Raw genomic sequence first — 21,236 nt, forward strand, 5'->3', positions numbered from 1 at the left:
ACCTGCAGTCTCAGCTACTCGGGAGGCTGAGGTGGGAGGATGGCTTGAGCCCAGGAGTTGAGGTTGCAGTGGGCTATGATCATAGCACTGCATTCCGGCCTGGGTAACAGAGTGAGGCCCTTACAAAAAACAGGCCCTTTGGGAAAAAAAAAAAAAAAAAAAAGGCTGGGTGCGGTGGCTCACGCCTGTAATCTCAGCACTTTGGGAGGCCAAGGTGGGTGGATCACTTGAGGTCAGGAGTTTGTGACCAGCCTGGCCAACATGGTGAAACTCTGTCTCTACTAAAAATACAAAAATTAGTGGGGTGTGGTGAAGCACGCCTGTAGTCCCAACTACTCGGGAGGCTGAGGCAGGTGAATCACTTGAGCCTGGGAGGTGGAGGTTGCAGTGAGCCGAGATCACACCACTGCACTCCAGCCTAGTGGTGGAGCGAGACTCCATCTCAAACAAATAAATAAATAAAATAAATTTTAAAAAGTTAGATAAGCAGGTCTAGAGAGTTGTGGCACAGCTAAATAGTCATAGAACTGGGACTAGAATTGCTCTTTTGAGGCCTTAGAATTTGGCCATGCTGCAGTATATCCTGCATCTCAAAAGCTTTGTCTTCTGTTGAAAACCACCAAGAGGCTCTGAGGCCAAATAAGGTAGATGACCAGATTTGATAATCTGCTATTGGTTCAAAATGAGCTGGCTTTAACAAGAATGTTTTCCTTGAGAATTGTATCTAACAGCCTATTAAATGCATTTCAAAAACTAGATCCCCCAAGAGACAACAGGGAATGATAGACTATCCCATTTGATTCATCTCATATATACACAGCAGTCTCAGAATGGCAGTGCCAATATCACCACTACTAATTATGATCACTTAGCCATAATTGCTAATTATCGCTACAATTAAACTTATGGAAAAGTTTAACATTTTTAAATTGAAGATGCTTTTCTCATCCTGCCACCTCCTTTTTTGGGGTATTAAATCTTCGTTTTCATTGTTGGGCCATATAGCCGTTATATACTGAATTCTCCCTGACAGCCTCCTTTAGGATTGATTTGCTAAGTAGCTCTATGTTTAGTGCTCTGCACCAGTTCTTACACCAATGTTTCTGGTCATTTTGGTCTGAAGCTTGTTCTCTAGTTCTAGGTATGGCAAATTTCTTTTGAAGAAGGCTGCATAGTAAATATTTAGGCTCTGTGGGCCAAAAATGGTCCTGTTAATGTATTCGTGAGTGTGTGTGTACTTAACACATTTTTTAAATGTAAAAGTCTTTCTTAGCTTGTCGGGTGTGGTGGCTTATGCCTGTAATCCCAGCACTTTGCGGGGCTGAGATGGGAGGATGGCTTGAGCTCAGGAGTTTGAGACCAGCCTGGGCAACATAGTGAGACTCCATTTAAAAAAAAAAAAAAAAGGCCATTCTTAGCTTGAGGACTGTACAAAAGCACCAATCCTTGCACTAGTAGATTCCTCATAAGGGGCTCTTGGAGACAATATTCTAGTGTTGCTGGATATAAAATCCTTGGCTTACACTTTATGTATGTTAAATAGATTACTTCATTTTCTTCTCACATAAAACATTGCAGTTGAAGTCTGATGATAATCTGATTTTTTTTTTTAATAGTCCACTTGGTGTTGGTCATTTTGGGTTGATACTCTCAAGTTTGCAATGTGTTTTTTTCAATATCTACTTTTTAAGTATTGTTTTTAAAAGTTTTCTTGGTTTATTTTGCTCCCTTTCATTGGTCTTCATCTGTAAGAACTGCTATTACTCATATTTTGGGTCTTTGCTCATTTTTAGTATTTGTCACTTTCTCCCTTTTATTTAAAACAAATGCAACCCTTAGTTTGACTGATCTTTTTCTCATTTCTTTTTAATTTTTATTGTTAATTCTTTTTGGTGTCTCATTTCTGAGGTTTCTAATTCTGATTTAGGTTATTCTTTCATGTCTTCTTTTTTTTTTTTTTTTTTTTTTGACGGAGCCTTGCTCTATTGCCCAGGCTGGAGTGGAATGGCGCCATCTCGGCTCACTGCAACCTCCTCCTCCCGGGTTCAAGCGATTCTCCTGCCTCAGCCTCCCAAGTAGCTGGGATTACAGGCGCCCAACACCATGTCTGGCTGATTTTTGCCTTTTTAGTAGAGACAGGGTTTTGCTGTGTTGGCTAGGCTGATCTCAAACTCCTGACCTCAGGTGATCCGCCCACTTCAGCCTTCCAAAAAGTGCTGGGATTACAGGCATGAGCCACCATGCCCGGCCTCTTGTATCATTTTCTTTTCTTTTCTTTTTTTTCTTTGAGACAGTCTCGCTCTGTCGCCCAGGCTGGAGTGCAGTGGCATGAACTCAGCTCACTGCAAGCTCCACCTCCCGGGTTCTCGCCATTCTCCTGCCTCAGCCTCCAGAGTAGCTGGGAATACAGGTGCGTGCCATCATGCCCGGCTAATTTTTTTTTTGTATTTTTTTAGTAGAGATGGGGTTTCACCAACTTAGCCAAGATGGTCTTGATCTCCTGATCTCATGATCCGCCTGCCTTGGCCTCCCAAAGTGCTGGGATTACAGGCCTGAGCCACCACGCCCAGCCTTGTATCATTTTCTTAAAGACTTAGCTTACTCTGCAATAGGATGCAGTTTGATTTGCTTCCTGGGCACATGTTTCTGGCATGCTTTCACTGTCTGATACTGTTCTATTCTTTATTCTCTTCATGTGAAATTGGTTTTTCTAAATTTTTAGAAGGAGTGTGGTTCAGGATTGCTTTTCTGATTTCACATACTCCTTAAATGTTTGACTCCCATTGGACACTATCATCCTCCTTTCTCCACACTCACTTTTGTAAATGGTAGTTTTTTCATATAACCACCCTAAAACTCAGCTTGGCAAAGATAAAGGCAAAGGACTGTAGGGCAGTCCTATTGAAACTGAGTTCTACATCAAGCTAGTAGTCTGCCCGGAGCCTGATAGATGTCAGACGTCACTGTTTATTTCACATTTAAAAATAAAATATACCATGGTGTCCCTGTGAGTTTGCTGTGGTTCCCTGGGACATGTTAGCTCACAGTTCGGGGATCACCATCTCGAGTGATGCCGATGTTGCTAATCAGGAGACCACATTTGGATGTTTGGCTGTTTTTTGTTTGTTTTCCCCAAAAAACCTACAGGAAGTTAAAAAAAAAAAGTACAAGAAGAAAGACTTTCAAAACTTGTACTGCCAGCCGTGAAGACAGTTTCTTCCTTTGGACCCATGTACTCAGGCGGAGATCAATTAAAATGAAATTATTGAAATCAAACAGTTTGGAAACAGTTGTGTGTGTGTGTGTTTGTGGGAGCGCATGCTTGCTTGCGGATGCACACACACCTGCCGTGTTTGTTGGGAAAATTAGTATGTGTTTATTTGCTGTAGTCTAGCTTTCTTACTGGCGGGAAAAACTACTTTGAGTAGACAGGAAGGAACAAAAAAAGCATGCTTGCATCCTCATTGACCTTAATGTTCAAGGACATTTGGTGGTAAATATTTGAATTTCCTTTGTAACCTGCCACAGTTAATTTGATTGACTGCTAGTTTGAGATGTGGTTGATGAGCCTGCCAAATTTTATAACGAAAACTTTATATAATATTTACATTTATAAAATGTTTATATTTTATAAAGAAAACTTTGTATCTTTCAGGAGAGGGAAATCCAGATTGCCTTTATCATACACAGAAATTTGGACATTACTCCCAGTAAAACGTGCCCCTGATTTATACTATAATGAAAATAAAACATAGTTGACCTCTAAAAGCAATCAACCGCTTTCAAGTGAACTGCCACATAATGCTAATTAGTTGAAGATTATGCTCTATTCTCCTTAATGAATTATAAAAAGCAAAACACTAAAAATTACTTGGGAAGACAAAGTAACTGGTGCTTCCTGCATTTTTCCTTGCTCTTTGTCTTTCTAGGATCCCAGGAAATGTGGGCAACTCATGAGAAGGTAGTGCCCTGGATGGAAGTTAGCTGACCAAACTCAGCTTACTCTTAACCCCTTCTGGCCTCAGCCCCTTTTCTGGATTTTAAGAAATCCAGCAATTGATACTAGATTATAGACTATACCACTCAATGAAGTTCAGAGTTCTACAGGAAGCCCAAGCCTTGATTTACACTTAATATCTAAGAGAAATGGGAAAGAATCCAGCCATTACTTTCCCCAACAGAGGGATCTGTATAGATGAAATGACCAGGGTAGCAAGCAGCCTGCTATTACCTAATTTCTCACCCAGGATTAACATTAACATGGGCTTTCTAACATTTCACTTCTTACAAACTAGTCTTTTTTTTTTTTTTGAGACGGAGTCTCACTCTGTCGCCCAGGCTGAGTGTGCAGTGGCGGGATCTCAGCTCACTGCAAGCTCCGCCTCCCGAGTTTACGCCATTCTCCTGCCTCAGCCTCCTGAGTAGCTGGGACTACAGGCACCTGCCACCAAGCCTGGCTAATTTTTTGTATTTTTAGTAGAGTATTTTTAGTAACACGGGGTTTCACCGTGTTAGCCAGGATGGTCTCAATCTCCTGACCTCGTGATCTGCCCGCCTTGGCCTCCCAAAGTACTGGGATTACAGGCGTGAGCCACCATGCCCGGCCACAAACTAGTCTTTTTTTTTTTTTTTTCAGTCTCGCTATGTCACCCAGGCTGGAGCACAGTAGAGTGATCTCGGCTCACTGCAACCACCATGCCCTGGTTCAAGCGAGTCTCCTGCCTCAGCCTCCTGAGTAGCTGGGATTACAGGCACATACCACCACAGCCGACTGATTTTTTATATTTTTGGTAGAGACGGGGTTTCGCCATGTTGGCCAGGCTAGTCTCGAACTCCTGATCTCAAGTGATCCACCCACCTTAGCCTCCCAAAGAACTGGGATTACAGGTGTGAGCCACCATGCCCAGCCTAGTCTTTTAAGTTCTTATTAAGATATATAGAAAAAGATATATAGAAAAAGATTTTGTTAAGCCATGTTTTTTGTTTGTTTGTTTGTTTTGAGACGGAGTCTCGCGCTGTCGCCCAGGTTGGAGTGTAGTGGCCGGAACTCAGCTCACTGCAAGCTCCGCCTCCCGGGTTTACGCCATTCTCCTGCCTCAGCCTCCCGAGTAGCTGGGACTACAGGCGCCCGCCACCTCGCCCGGCTAGTTTTTTTGTATTTTTTAGTAGAGACGGGGTTTCACCGTGTTAGCCAGGATGGTCTCGATCTCCTGACCTCGTGATCCGCCCGTCTCGGCCTCCCAAAGTGCTAGGATTACAGGCTTGAGCCACCGTGCCCGGCCGCCATGCTCTTTTTTTAAGACTGGAAATTACAAAGACAAATCCTAGGTTAGAAGAGGCCATCAAGATCAAGGTATTTCTTCCTTAAAAGGATGAGTTTTCATTGTTAATCAGAGATTAGTTTTAATGGTAGTACTTAAATTAACTGTCCTAGTAGAAAGCTGGAACCTGGAAACTCCTTTATTCTGCCTCTGTAGAAATGGCTTTATACACCGGGCGTGGTGGTTCACACCTGTAATCCCAGCACTTCGGGAGGCCAAGGCAGGCGGATCACCTGAGGTCGGGAGTTCCAGACTAGCCTGACCAACATGGAGAAACCCCATCTCTACTAAAAATACAAAATTAGCAGGGGGTAAAGGTGCATGCCTGTAATCCCAGCTACTTGGGAGGCTAAGGCAGGAGAATTGCTTGAACCTGGGAGGCAGAGGTTGCAGTGAACCGACATCGCGTCATTGCACTGCAGCCTGGGCAACAAGAGCGGAACTCCATCTCAAAAAGACAAAAAAAAGAGAAATGACTTTATACATGAATATGGCAACAATTGAGCTCCTGGTTTCTGTGGACAGTAAATGTTTATCTTACAGTTGTGCTGGGCGAGAAGTCAGGAAAAGGAGCTGAATGTGTAATTGTGATTTCCTTTTCCGTAGCGTGTTCCATGGGAACCGGTACAAGCAGACTCTATAGTGCTCTTGCCAAGACACTGAACAGCAGCGCTGCCTCCCAGCACCCAGAATATTTGGTGTCACCTGACCCAGAACATCTGGAGCCCATCGATCCTAAAGAGCTTCTTGAGGAATGCAGGGCCGTCCTGCACACCCGACCTCCCCGGTTCCAGAGGGATTTTGTGGATCTGAGGACAGACTGCCCTAGTACCCACCCGCCTATAAGGGTTATGCAGTGGAACATCCTCGCCCAAGGTATGCCCGATGCTTTTGTGCCTGTGCAGTCAAGTTTGCTGTGACTGCCTTTCTGCTTCTGCACATCCTCAGGTCACTGATGTTTTATATGGAAGGAAGAAGTGTGGGCAGATGGAGGTGTAGAAGGATAGGGTGACTAGAACAGCATGGAGAGCTCCTAGAAGAGGTTAAGACAGGGAGTCATCTGGGTTTTTTGTTGTTGTTTTTTGAGATGGAGTTTGACTCTTGTTGCCCAAGTTGCAGTGCAATGGCACAATCTCAACTCACTGCAACCACCGCCTCCCGGGTTCAAGTGATTCTCCTGCCTCAGCCTCCTGAGTAGCTGGGATTACAGGCATGCGCGACCACACCCAACTAATGTTGTATTTTTAGTAGAAATGGGGTTTCTCCATGTTGGTCAGGCTGGTCACGAACTCCTGACCTCAGGTGATCCACCCACCTCGGCCTCCCAAAGTGCTGGGATTACAGGCGTGAGCCACCGCACCTGACCTGGTTTTTACAATTAAAGCAAGTAACTCACGGTTTATTCTTTACACCTTCCATGTTTGTGGACTATCCATGAACAATGAAAGTCTGTCTACTTCCCAGCAGATCCAAATTTGAAGAACCCTACCTTTTATTAGGCAGTTGAATGGAACAGCCTCAAACTTTCTGTTGCCCCCAGCTTTCAGTCCATAGCACCACGATACCATTTGCAGGGAAGAAACTGGGTAACACAGAACTTTATGCAGAAAATGGCAGCTCTGTGTGGGTGGAGGTGAGTCTAGGTATTTTTGTGGCCATATTATTCATACTCATTTATATAACTTGAGACCAAAATGATGTTGCTTCAGTTCTCTATTACTTTGTGGCCAGGCGCGGTGGCTCACGCCTGTAATCCCAGCACTTTGGCAGGCTGAGTTCGGCAGATCACCTAAGGTCAGGAGTTCAAGACCAGTCTGACCAACATGGTGAAACCCCATCTCCTAAATATACAAAAGGAACTAGCTGGGTGTGGTGGTGTGTGCCTGTAATCCCAGCTACTCAGGAGGCTGAGGCAGGAGAATCACTTGAACCTGGGAGATGGAGGTTGTAATGAGCTGAGATTGAGCCACTGTACTCCAGCCAGGGGGACAGAGCGAGACTCCGTCTCAAAAATATATATATATATACACGTGTATGTGTGTATATATACGTGTGTGTGTGTATGTGTATATATATGTTACTTTGTTATGGTAGAAAGGATTTCTTTCCTGGGTCTGCCAAGTTAAAAAACAGATGTGTCAATCAACTTTATGTAGCAGTTGAGATTTTAAGAAAAACAAGGGCCTGATTTTTTTTTTTTCATGGAAAATAAGAGGAGATTCCATGACTTACCAATCTTTGATTCTTTTTCCATAAAATAAGTCCCGTTCATTCTGAGTAGTGTCTGTAATAGTCAGGGTTAAAACTAATACTTGGCATTAAATATTTGGTGTTTTAAAAAACCAAAAAAAAAATTTTTTTTAATTGACATTTATTTCATTTGACATAGCTTAGATCCCTGGGACTGCAAAGCAGTTTCCTTAAGTAAGATCTTGATATCCTGGAATATAGTTACATGAAATAGTTCTGAAACAAAAGATCTGTTGTGTGCTTCATCCACATAGTGAGAGGTGATTTAGTTTGGATAGGGTAATACAGTTTGGACAGAGAACCACTCCAAGCTTTTGAAGCAGAGGAAGCCTTCTGAGGGTGTTGAGTGATGCCAAACCTCCTGGGTACTTTGAAGTTATGGTTCTCTAAGAGCTGACAACTGACTGGCTTTTTCTTTTCAGCTCTTGGAGAAGGCAAAGACAACTTTGTACAATGCCCTGTTGAAGCACTCAAATGGGAAGAAAGGAAATGTCTCATCCTAGAAGAAATCCTGGCCTACCAGCCTGATATATTGTGCCTCCAAGAGGTGGACCACTATTTTGACACCTTCCAACCACTCCTCAGTAGACTAGGTTATCAAGGCACGTTTTTCCCCAAACCCTGGTCACCTTGTCTAGATGTAGAACACAACAATGGACCAGATGGCTGTGCCTTATTTTTTCTTCAAAACCGATTCAAGCTAGTCAACAGTGCCAATATTAGGCTGACAGCCATGACACTGAAAACCAACCAGGTGGCCATTGCACAGACCCTGGAGTGCAAGGAGTCAGGCCGACAGTTCTGCATTGCTGTCACCCATCTAAAAGCACGCACTGGCTGGGAGCGGTTTCGATCAGCTCAAGGCTGTGACCTCCTTCAGAACCTGCAAAACATCACCCAAGGAGCCAAGATTCCCCTTATTGTGTGTGGGGACTTCAATGCAGAGCCAACAGAAGAGGTCTACAAACACTTTGCTTCCTCTAGCCTCAACCTGAACAGCGCCTACAAGCTGCTGAGTGCTGATGGGCAGTCAGAACCCCCATACACTACCTGGAAGATCCGGACCTCAGGGGAGTGCAGGCACACCCTGGATTACATCTGGTATTCTAAACATGCTCTGAATGTAAGGTCAGCTCTCGATCTGCTCACTGAAGAACAGATTGGACCCAACAGGCTACCTTCCTTCAATTATCCTTCAGACCACCTGTCTCTAGTATGTGACTTCAGCTTTACTGAGGAACCCGATGGACTTTTATAAATACTTGCTTTGTCTTTTTAATCACAAGAGTCTTAACGGGATGTTTCAGGAAACAAATAGGATAAGACAATGCCAGAGGAAGGATAGAAACATGGGAAGTTTCTATCATTTCATTTTCTGTTTCCAGCATGCCCTTGGAAAATACTCCCTTTAGTTCACAGATCTTTTCAATTAAAACCTATAGCAAAAAAGGTGTTTGCACTCCAATTTTGGCTTGTATTGTTTTCTTTTCCTTAATATTACATTTTGACCATTTAAGGGCATTAAATTGGCTTGTTTTGGTCAGGTGCGGTGGCTGCTCATGCCTGTAATACCAGCACATTGGGAGGCTAAGGTGAGAGAATCACTAGAACCCAGGAGTTCAAGTCCAGCCTGAGCAACATGGCACGAGACCCCATCTCTATTTCTAAAATAATAAATTGGGTTATTTTGAAGCTTTTTCAGTTTGAGGATGCTATAAAAACTCAGACTTGCTTGAATCTTCCATACTAGTATGTAGGAGTAATTTCTCTAAACAGCATTTTAAGTTATTTGTGGGTTTTTAAAATGTCAACAATATGCATGGCAATATTTATTTTTTATATCTTCATATAAAATTAAGTAAATAAATTATAGCATTATGAACATTTTAGAACCATGCAGGAGAAGTTATAGAGAAAGTAATTTATGGTAATTTTCATAAAGCTTTAAAATATTTTCATTTGGGCTGTAACAAAATGAGTGCAAAGGAACTATTTAGCCTGGAGGGGCTTTTGTTATTTAAATGAGAGATTTCTTTAATACATTCTTCAAAAATAATCCTTGTGCTGCCTCTACGTTCCCTGTTACTGTGTTTCTTGAAGAGATTCCAATTAGTTTTCAATTATTTAATCAATTAGTTTTCATTATTGTATTGCTGTTACATATTTAAACTTTGCCATTGGAATAATATTGGTATACATTTGATATTAGTCACTCGATGTCATCATTATTTGTATTGGAATATGCTATTCACAATAGGTTATTTAGAAGCCGTATGTGGCAGTGGCCAAGATAGTCAGTAGGACCTTCTTTTCAGAGATAGGAAACTTTCTAGAAAGCCTGTTAATGGGCTTTCATTGAAATTTCCTAAGATAGCCAGATACTGTGATTCAAAATATCTAGAAAGAAGAATGTAAAAATTAGATAACTTGGGTTGGGTGTGGTGGCTTACGCTTGTAATCCCAGCACTTTGGGAGGCCAAGGCGGGTGGATCAGTTGTGGTCAGGAGTTCGAGACCAGCGTGGCCAACATGGTGAAACCTCATCTCTACTAAAAATACAAAAATTAGCTGGGCTTGGTGGCAGGTGCCTGTAATCCAGCTACTTGCGAGGCTGAAGCAGGAGAATCGCTTGAACCTGCGAGGCGGAGGTTGCAGTGAGCCGAGACCGCACCATTGCACTCTAGCCTGGGCAACAAGAGTGAAACTCTGTCTCAAAAATAAAACAAAAAAACAAACAAAAAACCTGGAATTCTCTTCCATCAGAAATAAAAGTACAAATTACAGGTAAAGCCTCTTCCAAACAAAATAACTTACTGGTAATAGATATTTTAATTTGTGAGTTGTAAATACATAAGATTAATAAATGGTCTTTTAAAGGTAGTGCTTTTAATGTCTTTGTAGTCCAAAAAGAATCTGGGAGTAGATTTTCTCCTTTAATACTGTTTTATCGTAATGACCCACATATATCCATTCACACACGGAGCCTTCACTGTAAAAGTGAACAAAGATAGATCTGTAGCTGCAAGTTGATGGCACTTATGCTCTCTGTGTATGTGGTAGCTGCAACAACATCCACTGAAATGGATCACTCATTCTGTAATAGAACCACTTTTAAAACAAATGAGGTTTTCAGAAGTAACATAGTATGCACACAATTTTGGGGCTACTGGAAAGAATGACAAGCATGAGAACATCTACCAAACGTAGAATTGGTTCAGATTTTAGCATGACTAATGGCTAGTCATATGTTGTTGAGAACAATACTGATTTGACAAACTCATTAGTGCAGGTACATTGTTTACCTACCCCCAAATATTTCAACCTGAAGAGAAACCATGGCAGCCTTAAGTAAATAAATCTGGAGGAGAATGAAAGTCAATGTTTGAGTTTTAAGTGTTGTCTGCCAACAAAATTAACAGGGTATGAGTTGAGGGCAGGCATATGGGTGCATGGGCATGCCACTGGACAAAATCGGTTTTGGAAACACCAACATATGATTGGTATGTTACTATGAGTTAAGGGGATTGGAAAAAATCCATAGTGAAACTCTGAAAATATCCTTTCTAGTTATCACTGCAGGAGATTGACTCCTTCCTTCACTGATGCATTTGCCTGACGTATTTATGTTCTGTGAGTTACCAGGAACTGAAAAAGAAAAAAAGTCGTATGTGAGCCTTCTATGTAAGGATTGTTTAGTGTGTAAATCTTACTAGGTTGCTTTTGTCTTTTCTTTTGAGACAGGGTGTTGCTCTGTCATCCAGGCTGCAGTGCAGTGGTGTGATCGTGGCTCACTGTAGTCTCTACCTCATGGGCTCCAGTGATCCTCCCACCTCAGCCTCCCGAGCTGCTGGGACCACAGGTACATGAAGCCATGCCCAGCTAAATTTATTTTTTGTAGAGATAGGGTTTCACCATGTTGCCCAGGCTGGTCTCAAACTCCTGGGCTCAAGTGATCCCTCCTACCTCCACCTCCCAAAGGGCTGGGATTACAGGCATGAGCCACTGTGCCCCACCCCAAGTTGCATGTTCCATGCATAGATCCCTTATTCCATCCATATGTACCGTTCATTCTGCTTTTCCTATTATACACTATGTACTATTTGGTTTCTGGTTTTTATTTTTCTATTTTCCCATATACTGTTTTGTTACTGAGTCTCAGAAGGTAAACTGCAAATTTGAAGAGGGAGTAGGAGCAGCATGAGTTTTGGTTTCCTTCACGCCACATTTCAGTAGATACCGTACATAGTACATGGTGGTAGTAATGACTGACTGGATTGTTTATTTAAATAAGGCATTATGGTGTATACATATGATGAAATTAACATTTGAGTGCCTTTGACTAAGAGCTTTATATAGGGTCTTAAAACTATAGACAGGGGCTCAAAAGGTTAAAATAATTTGAGCAAAGTGATAGCTAATAAATAGTAGCTGAGTCAAGATTCAAACCCAGGTCTATCTTGACTCCACAGTGCTTGCTTCTTCCTCACCACTGTTTCTTTGGCTTTGAGTGAACACAAACGGAGAAGAGATGTTGCAGTGTAGCAAGAGATGTGTTAAACATGGTCAAATGGTCAAACGTGTAAGTCAAATACACATGCAGTATCATACATACAGAATTAGACTACAAGAAAGATGTGGTGGCTGAATACTGGAATATAATGGATTTCCAGTGTTTTGTTGTTTTGTTTTTAAGATGGAGTCTGTTGCCCAGGCTGGAGTGCAGAGGTGTGATCTCAGCTCACTGCGACCTCTGCCTCCCAGGTTCAAGTGATTGTCCTGCCTCAGCCTCCCTAGTAGCTGGGATTACCACCATGCCCAGCTAATTTTTGTATTTTTAGTAGAGACGGGATTTTACCACGTTGGCCAGGCTGATCTCGAACTCCTGACCTCAACTGACCCACCCGCCTCGGCCTCCTAAAGTGCTGGGATTACAGGCGTGAGCCACCACGCCTGGCCTGGATTTCCAGTATTCTGATACAGTAAAGTCTAGTTTTGTCCAAAGTAGAACATTTGATACTGTTTGCATACTTCAATGGTAGTTTTTAAAGGAAGCAGTAAGAACAGCTACTCTGGTATTTCAAATTAAAGGCAAAAATTGATGCAAATATTCTGTATTCAAATCATTTTTAAAACAGCCAAGATTTATAATGAAGGGAATGTTGCATATAGTTGCATATATATGCATTACTTATCATGTGTGTTAAACTTGAGGAAAGATTCCCAAGAATTAAATGCTAAAAAGAGGTAAAACTAAAACATGACTTCAGTTTTAAAAAAGGCATCCAAGAAATGAATGTGCATACATAAGAAGCTCTAATCAACTCTTTCTTTAAAATGACATGTATAAAAATATAGGACAGGCAGACTTTTTACCTGGAGTGCATAGATATTAGGAAGAGATTTTTGAGCCATGGTCAAACACCAGAATGGCAAAGGCCTGAAATTCACTAGGGCATGTAAAATAAGAGGAGGGGAAAAAGCAACATGTCAAAGGGCACAGGCTGTAACTGAAAAGACTTAGCTGTCACCAGTGTGACCCTGAATGAGCTGCTCCATCTCTAGAGCCTAAGTTTTCTCATCCATAGAGTATATTATTGTATCTGCCCTCTCAACCTCATAGATTTGTGAGATCTGTAAAATAATATAAATTTTAAAATACACATTGTAAGTCAGAATAATAATGGCTAAGTTTCAAAACAAAAAAGGGAAGGGCCCTCTGTATTTCATGTCCTAACAACCCACTCCTAATTTTTTCACCAGAGAGAATAACTCTTCAATTTTTTTTTTTTTTTTTGAGAGGAGTCTCGCTCTGTAGCCCAGGCTAGAGTGCAGTGGCCGGATCTCAGCTCACTGCAAGCTCCGCCTCCCGGGTTCACGCCATTCTCCAGCCTCAGCCTCCCGAGTAGCTGGGACTACAGGCGCCTGCCACCTCGCCCGGCTAGTTTTTTGTATTTCTTAGTAGAGACGGGGTTTCACCGTGTTAGCCAGGATGGTCTCGATCTCCTGACCTCGTGATCCGCCCGTCTCGGCCTCCCAAAGTGCTGGGATTACAGGCTTGAGCCACCGCGCCCGGCCTAACTCTTCAATTTGAAAGGGCAGAACTAATACTGTTCATAGAAATTTAAGCCCAAAATAGGCAGAAGGGCTGACTGAATGGCGAAAGATTGGTTGGTTGGTCTTTTCTACCCAGTTGTTCCTCTAGGCAGATGTGAGGTTGTGGGCTACTGCTTAGGTTCTTCAGTTTCGCGAGATTGTCAGTTGTACTTTGATTTGTAATGTAGAAAGATCTGCCTTTGAATGACAAAACAGAATACCCACAACTGCAGCCCCTTGTCCCCATATTTCTTTGGAAAATTCAATTCTGGGAAAACATTCATGTAAGATTAGTCACACAGACAGCAAAACCGTTCTTGACAGCCTTGCGTCTCCTAAGCATCTGGTAAACTTGGCCTGTATGAATCTCAACTGGTTAACTTATCTTTATTGGCTGCCAATATATTCAAAGCCAGTATATAGCTGGATTTTAATGACTGTAACACTTTACAGCATATATTCTGTGTATTAGTTTTCTTTTGTAATTTATTTGAAATTCCTTTTTTCTTCACTGAAATTTCTTGTACCTGTTTATTTTTGTTGACTTTCATTTGTTCTTATATGTAAACTATCTGAAACTCTTGTAGCAATAAAGCAGGACACTGATTAAATATCTTGCCACATTACACAGGGTCAGGCTTCAAGATCCAGACAACTTGCATACAAGAATAGAAACTTGCATACACGTGGAAATGGGCTGGGCGTGGTGGCTCACGCCTGTAATCTCAGCACTTTGGGAGGTTGAGGTGGGTGGATCACCTGAGATCAGGAGTTCGAGACCAGCCTGGCCAATATGGCAAAACCCTGTCTCTACTAAACATACAAAAATTAGCCGGGCATGTTGCAGGTGCCTAATCCTACCTATTCCAGGGGATGAGATGGGAGTATTGCTTGAACCTGGAAGGCAGAGGTTGCAGTGAGCTGAGATCACGCCACAGCACTCCAGCCTGGGTGACAAAGCTAGAGCTAGACTGTCTCCAAAAAAAAAAAAAAAAAAAAAAGGAAGAAGGCATAAGACTGGACATAAGGAACATGTCTGACATCTGATTCTGGTTTCCACAGAGTGGTAAACCTGCTGAGAACACCCAGCAAAGTTCTGCAATATTTTAAAATTCAGTTTGTGGGAAAGGATTATTACACGACAGAACACACTTATTCAAAGCTAACCTTGTTTCCCTCCCTGCAACCCCCACCCCCACTTTTTTTTGGATGGGAGTGAGTGAGGGTTCAGGCTAAAACTCAACTGGGAGTCAGAGGGTGAATTCTTTGCAGGTCTGCCACTGACCAGCTGAACCAGTGAGTCAAAAGTTTTCCGGCCGGGCGCGGTGGCTCAAGCCTGTAATCCCAGCACTTTGGGAGGCCGAGACGGGCGGATCACGAGGTCAGGAGATCAAGACCATCCGGGCTAACACGGTGAAACCCCGTCTCTACTAAAAATACAAAAAATTAGCCGGGCATGGTGGCGGGCGCCTGTAGTCCCAGCTACTTGGGAGGCTGAGACAGGAGAATGGCGTAAACCCGGGAGGCGGAGCTTGCAGTGAGCTGAGATCCGGCCACTGTACTCCAGCCTGGGTGACAGAGCGAGACTCCGTCTCAAAAAAAAAAAAAAAAATTTTCCTTCATTTGTAATAAAGGAATAATCTCTAAGTTTTCTTAAAATTCTGATTTGAATTTTAAATTCACATCAGAGTTACTACTGCCACTGCCCAAAAATATTTGGGAAACTTTTTTTTTTTTTTGAGACGGAGTTTCGCTCTGTCGCCCAGGCTGGAGTGCAGTGGCGCGATCTCAGCTCACTGCGAGCTCCACCTCCGGGTTCATGCCATTCTCCTGCCTCAGCCTCCCGAGGAGCTGGGACTACAGGCGCCCGCCACCACGGTGGGCTAATTTTTTGTATTTTTAGTAGAGACGGGGTTTCATCATGTTAGCCAGGATGGTCTGGATCTCCTGACCTCGTGATACACCCACCTCAGCCTCCCAAAGTGCTAGGATTACAGGCGTGAGCCACCACGGCCAGTGGGAAACTTTTTGGAACTGCTTCCATATGTTTTATGAAGCTCTTAAAAAAATTTGTGTCAATCTCATAGCCACATCTCCATTTGAACCAAGTATGACATTACCTAGCTTGATTCACATCACATTATCTTCAAATGACGCAGTTCTTTTTAAAACTAAAATCTTCCACAGGAAATTTGTCTCTATTAAATATATGTAAAATATAGATTCTCCTCTAAAAAGCCATTTAAAAGTATTTTGAATGGTAACATTATTAGAATTAGCATATAGCTTTCCAGAGTAATTTCTTTGAAGAGACAAGGCACATTAACTTGGTGTACTGTTTCATAAGACTCTTATAGAGTCTTCCCAATTAAAGACATGTTAAATGTAAGAAGAAGGCTTTAGAATCTATAAAATACACAGTATGTAGGTTTTTAAAAAGTCATTTGTAATAATATATCTCAGACTACCTGTTTCCATTTTTAGAACACTTGGGTTGGAACACAGAACCCTAAATGTTAAAGCTTTCCTTATTGTAACTATAAGGCAGTCATTCTAAAATGTTGCTGCACAATGAAATCACCTAGAGATATTTTAAAAATAAAGATGCCTGGCTCCCTTTCCCAAACACTGATGTAATTGGTATCAGTAGAAGCTAAGACACAGGCTTACAAAAAGCTTCCCAGGTATTTCTAATGTGAGGCAAAGTAACCACTGGATTCAAGTGAATTAGTGTCCTATAACTCAGAAATAATTTGGAGATGATATAGATTCATATTTTTCCTTTTTGGGCAGTGACAGTATCATTTACTTGAAATAGACAAGTTTCTCAAAGTTAAGATACAACAGTGCAGGCCGGGTGTGATGGCTCACGCCTATAATGCCGGCACTTTGGGAAGCCAAGGCAGGTGGATCACCTAAGGTCAAGAGTTTGAGACCAGCCTGGCCAACATGGTGAAACCCCCTCTCTACTGAAAATATATAAAATGAGCCGGGCGTGGTTGTGCATGCCTGTAATCCCAGCTACTCAGGAGGCTGAAGCCGGAGACTCATTTGAACCCAGGAGGCGGAGGCTGCAGTGGGCCAAGATGGCACCAGTGCACTCCAGCCTGGGCGACAGAGCGAGACTGACTCAAAAAATAAAGATTCTACAGTGCAATGGATACGAACAATTATCGTGGGAGAAAGTAACTCTGCTGCTAGTTTACAGCCTATTTATAATTCACAGCTTTGTTTTGTCTTTGATATGCAGTATTTTGCATAAGCAATTATGGGGGTTTTTGGTTTTTTTTGAGATGGAGTCTCGCTCTGACGCCCAGGCTGGAGTGCAGTGATGTGATCTCGGCTCACTGCAACCTCTGCCTCTCAGGTTCAAGTGATTCTCCTGCCTCAGCCTCCTAAGTAGCTGGGATTACAGGCGCCTGCCACCACACCCTGCTCATTTTTTGTATTTTTAGTAGAAATGGGCTTTCACCGTGTTAGCCAGGATGGTCTCGATCTCCTAACCTCGTGATCCACCTGCCTCGACCTGCCAAAGTGCTGGGATTACAGGCACGAGCCACACGTCTGGCCAAGCAATTCTGTTTTACTTATATTTTCACTTTGGAAGCTGTGATGTACTGTTTTTTAGTCTTGAACCCAAAGCATTACTACTGAGTTGCAGTGTTCGGAAAGACAGTTGTGGGTGCTTAAATAAGTCTCCCTGCTGCATGTGAGTGTTTCAAAGGTTTGGAGGTGTGACGCAGATAGGAAGCAAATCAGTGCCCTTGTAAAGGGTGAGCAGTATCTTATTCTACCATTAGGGCTGGCATCACAGTGTACTGAGTTCCTACAGAATATGTTTTAATTACGGGGGACGGTGATTGTAACAAAGGGGTTGAAGACTAGATGAATCACAACCACTGAAGACTTGCAGTACTGTGAATGGTTAATAGCTACAATAGCCGGGCGCGGTGGCTCAAGCCTGTAATCCCAGCACTTTGGGAGGCCGAGACGGGCGGATCACGAGGTCAGGAGATCGAGACCATCCTGGCTGACACGGTGAAACCCCGTCTCTACTAAAAAATACAAAAAAAAAAAAACTTAGCCGGGCGAGGTGGCGGGCGCCTGTAGTCCCAGCTACTCGGGAGGCTGAGGCAGGAGAATGGCATAAACCCAGGAGGCGGAGCTTGCAGTGAACTGAGATCCGGCCACTGCACTCCAGCCTGGGCGACAGAGCGAGACTCCGTCTCAAAAAAAAAAAAAAAAAAAAAAAAGCTACAATAAAAGGATAAGTTGCTTTGATAGCTGTGGAACTAAAGGGTTACTCTTGCCTCCCAAAAATAAAGTGCTCTGTAGTACCCTCATAAAAGTAGGATAGGAGACTTAAAGCAAAAGGATCATAGGAGACCTTATAAATAACCCCAAGGCCAAAATTTTGTCTTTAGTCTTATTAGAAATTAGACATGACTTGTTAATGTGATCAGAAATGTACACTCCTGAGTGTATGCTGTGTCAGACACGCCCATGTACCAAGTGCCCCATCCCTTACATTCTGGCTTCACCACCACACCTCACTGGAACTGCCCTCTCATTGTCAGTGGAATCTCAGTGGCTTTTTCTTTGGCCTAATTTGTTTTGCCTTTCTTTTTGCACTTGATATTGCCACCATATCTTGAAATGTTACCTTATCTGTCCTGTTTATTCTCTATGAATAGTTCTTGACTTCCGTTGCTGATTCTTTTTTTTTCCCCCCAACCTATCTTTATATACTTTACTCTTTCTAGTCTTTAAGTTCTGAGCTCACTCACAGATCACTCCCCAACCTGAATGGTTTCCACGCCTATTTCACAAACTTTTATTTTGATGTCTGTCACCTCATATCTCAGTAAATAAAACTGAACTCCAACGTAGGTGAAGGAGGAATGGGTTGTTCAGAAAGAAGCCATCAATAGATGGCTCATGAGGTATGAATGCCTAGAATATTTGGGAAAAAATGAAATATTATAGCCCAGGTAAGTCTAAGAGAGGAGTAGCAAGAGAATGAAGCTTGGGGAGATAGGCAGAGCCCAGATCAAAGGACTTTAATTGCTATGCTTAGGCATCTTTTTAGCAAGAGATGCCACTGAAGAATCGGAAGCAATCACAAAGGTTCGTGAGTGATGAAAGCTGCATTTAGAAAGCTTTCAACTGGTAGCCTGGAGAATGGATTAGAAGGAAACTTGGTGAGACAAAGAAAGACAGGGAGGATGGAAGAGAAGGTATTTAGAAGGTACCATGAGTAGAAATTTGGTTAATGATTAGAGGAGGTAAAGTATCTAGGATGGCCCCCAGGTTGCTTCTAGCATGAGTAATGGGGTTGCTGGTATTATTTACTGGGCTAAGAGAAACAGATTTTGGAGGGAAGAGAGCTCAATTGGATACTCAGGAAGAAATAGCCAGTGGCAATTAGATAAACCCACCTAAGACAGAGTAGTGCCTGCTTCAGCAGCACATATCCTAATACTAGACCGATACAGAGATTAAACACAGCCCCTGCGCAAGGATGACACGCAATTCCATGAAGCACTCCAATGGAAAAAAAAAAAAAAAAATGACAGCCTCAAAGTCTAGGCTTTAACAATAGATTTGGTAGTAAAAACCACAGGCATGGGTGAGGTTATCTAACAATTATGTTAGTGAAATAATAATAGTAAACGTCCAGTAAGAGTGTTTTCTATGTGCCAGACACTACTTACAAATTCTTAATATATTAACTCATTTAATCCTTAAAACAATTCTATGAGGAAAAGCAGCCCATAGGCAGAAAGAACAAAGAAAAATTAACTTGGTTAGGCAGAAAGTAAACATGGGAAACCAAATGAGTTTTGAGAAGTAGGCATGAGATTAAGTGAACCAAAGTGTCTGTTTAATTTGACAACTGTGTTATTGGAGATCTCACGGAGAACTATTTCTAAGCAAGAATTCAGACTGCAGGCTGTTTGAAGTAAAAGAAGGGACAGAATGATAGGCTATTAATTGTGGGAGCAAGGAGACCAAGTAGGTGTGAAAGGGAGATGCTGAGTACAGGAGGAAGGGCACCTCCTTCCTGAGACAGGTGGTAAGGATGGATGTTGGAGTAAGTAAATCATCTGTAGCAAGGGGTCCAGGAATGGAGGGAATTCACAGCTTATGACCAAGTTCTCTGTATAGAGGTATACTGGTTATCTGGTGAGAAAGGTAGTGAAGGCTGGAATTGTTGCTGGAAAGTGGCCTAAAGAATAAACTGATAGACTACTGATCATAATTTAAAGATCTAGTAAGGCTGGAAAATGTAGTAGCATCAAGCAAAGGTTATGTGGGCTTTTTTCCCTCTAACAGACTGGACACAAAAAAGCAACTATAAATTATGTTGATTTACAGTTTGAAAGGGCTGAGATTAAAAGCCGTAACATTAAAAGGGCAGGAAGGATGGGGGTGAGGCACATCATTGATAATTTCAGGGGTGAGGCACATCATTGATAATTTCAATCTGCAACATTCTGATCAGCATATACTGTCAATATGTATGTTTCCAAGTCTAGACTTTTTTTTTTCTTTGAGACAGAATCTCACTGTCATGCAGGCTGGAGGGAATGCAGTGGCATCATCTTGGCTCACTGCAACCTCCACCTCCCAGATTCAAGAGATTCTTGTGCCTCAGACTCCTGAGGAGCTGGGATTACAGACATGCGCCACCACTCCTGGATAATTTTTCTATTTTTAGTAGAGACGGGGTTTCACCATGTTGGCAAGGCTGGTCTCAAACTCTTGGCCTCAAGCAATCCACCCGCCTCAGCTCCCAAAGTGCTGGGATTACAGGCGTGAGCCACTGCACCTGGCCCCAGGTCTAGACTTTAGATGTGATTATCAAAGAGAAAAAAATTTCCAGTAGAGTAGCAGAGGTAGCTAGATAGCCCTGGTTTAACCCTGTTAGAACCGATTAAGAATCCAGCATAGAAGGAAAGTTTTTAAGCATGTGACTTACATTCTCAGCAAATGTTCCCAAAATCAATAAATGTCTGACCCGAGTGTCTAATATGCTTAGCACTTGGGGAGAGGGGTAGGTATAGCATAAAATAATTGTTGCTCTAAATGACCATTACGGAAGACATGACTAAACAAATGAAGTCACAGTGCAATAAACAAGATAATACACTTAAGTGCCAAAGCACTTAATATCAATTTTCAAACCTGAAATATTTTGGAAATGTTTTAAAAGGAGGTAGAATTTGAGAGTAACTCCCAAATGGGAAAAGAATCAAGTGAGTGGCCGGGCGCGGTGGCTCAAGCCTGTAATCCCAGCACTTTGGGAGGCCGAGACGGGCGGATCACAAGGTCAGGAGATCGAGACCATCCTGGCTAACATGGTGAAACCCCGTCTCTACTAAAAATACAAAAAACTAGCCGGGCGAGGTGACGGGCGCCTGTAGTCCCAGCTACTCGGGAGGCTGAGGCAGGAGAATGGCGGGAACCCGGGAGGCGGAGCTTGCAGTGAGCTGAGATCCGGCCACTGCACTCCAGCCTGGGTGACAGAGCCAGACTCTGTCTCAAAAAAAAAAAAAAAAAAAAAAAAAGA

At 42.5% G+C, this 21,236-nt stretch overlaps 1 protein-coding gene and 1 non-coding gene across 2 annotated transcripts in view; both read left to right on the plus strand.

Moving 5' to 3' along the window:
• NOCT (nocturnin) overlaps positions 1 to 10,440 on the plus strand; it is a 32,591-nt gene extending 22,151 nt beyond the window's left edge. The window contains exons 2-3 of the mRNA XM_025385747.1: positions 5,928 to 6,197; positions 7,994 to 10,440. Of these exons, the coding sequence (XP_025241532.1) occupies positions 5,928 to 6,197; positions 7,994 to 8,829 (1,106 nt within the window). The 3' untranslated portion in view covers positions 8,830 to 10,440. The remainder of the gene's footprint in view (positions 1 to 5,927; positions 6,198 to 7,993) is intronic.
• An 8,674-nt stretch (positions 10,441 to 19,114) lies between these two features.
• Positions 19,115 to 19,219, plus strand: LOC112625577. The gene has a single exon (XR_003119664.1). It is a non-coding gene; the product is annotated as a U6 spliceosomal RNA (small nuclear RNA).
• The last annotated feature ends 2,017 nt before the right edge of the window (positions 19,220 to 21,236 follow it).

Source organism: Theropithecus gelada, chromosome 5 (genome assembly GCF_003255815.1).
Source record: "Theropithecus gelada isolate Dixy chromosome 5, Tgel_1.0, whole genome shotgun sequence".
In the NCBI taxonomy this organism is placed as follows: Eukaryota; Metazoa; Chordata; class Mammalia; order Primates; family Cercopithecidae; genus Theropithecus; species Theropithecus gelada.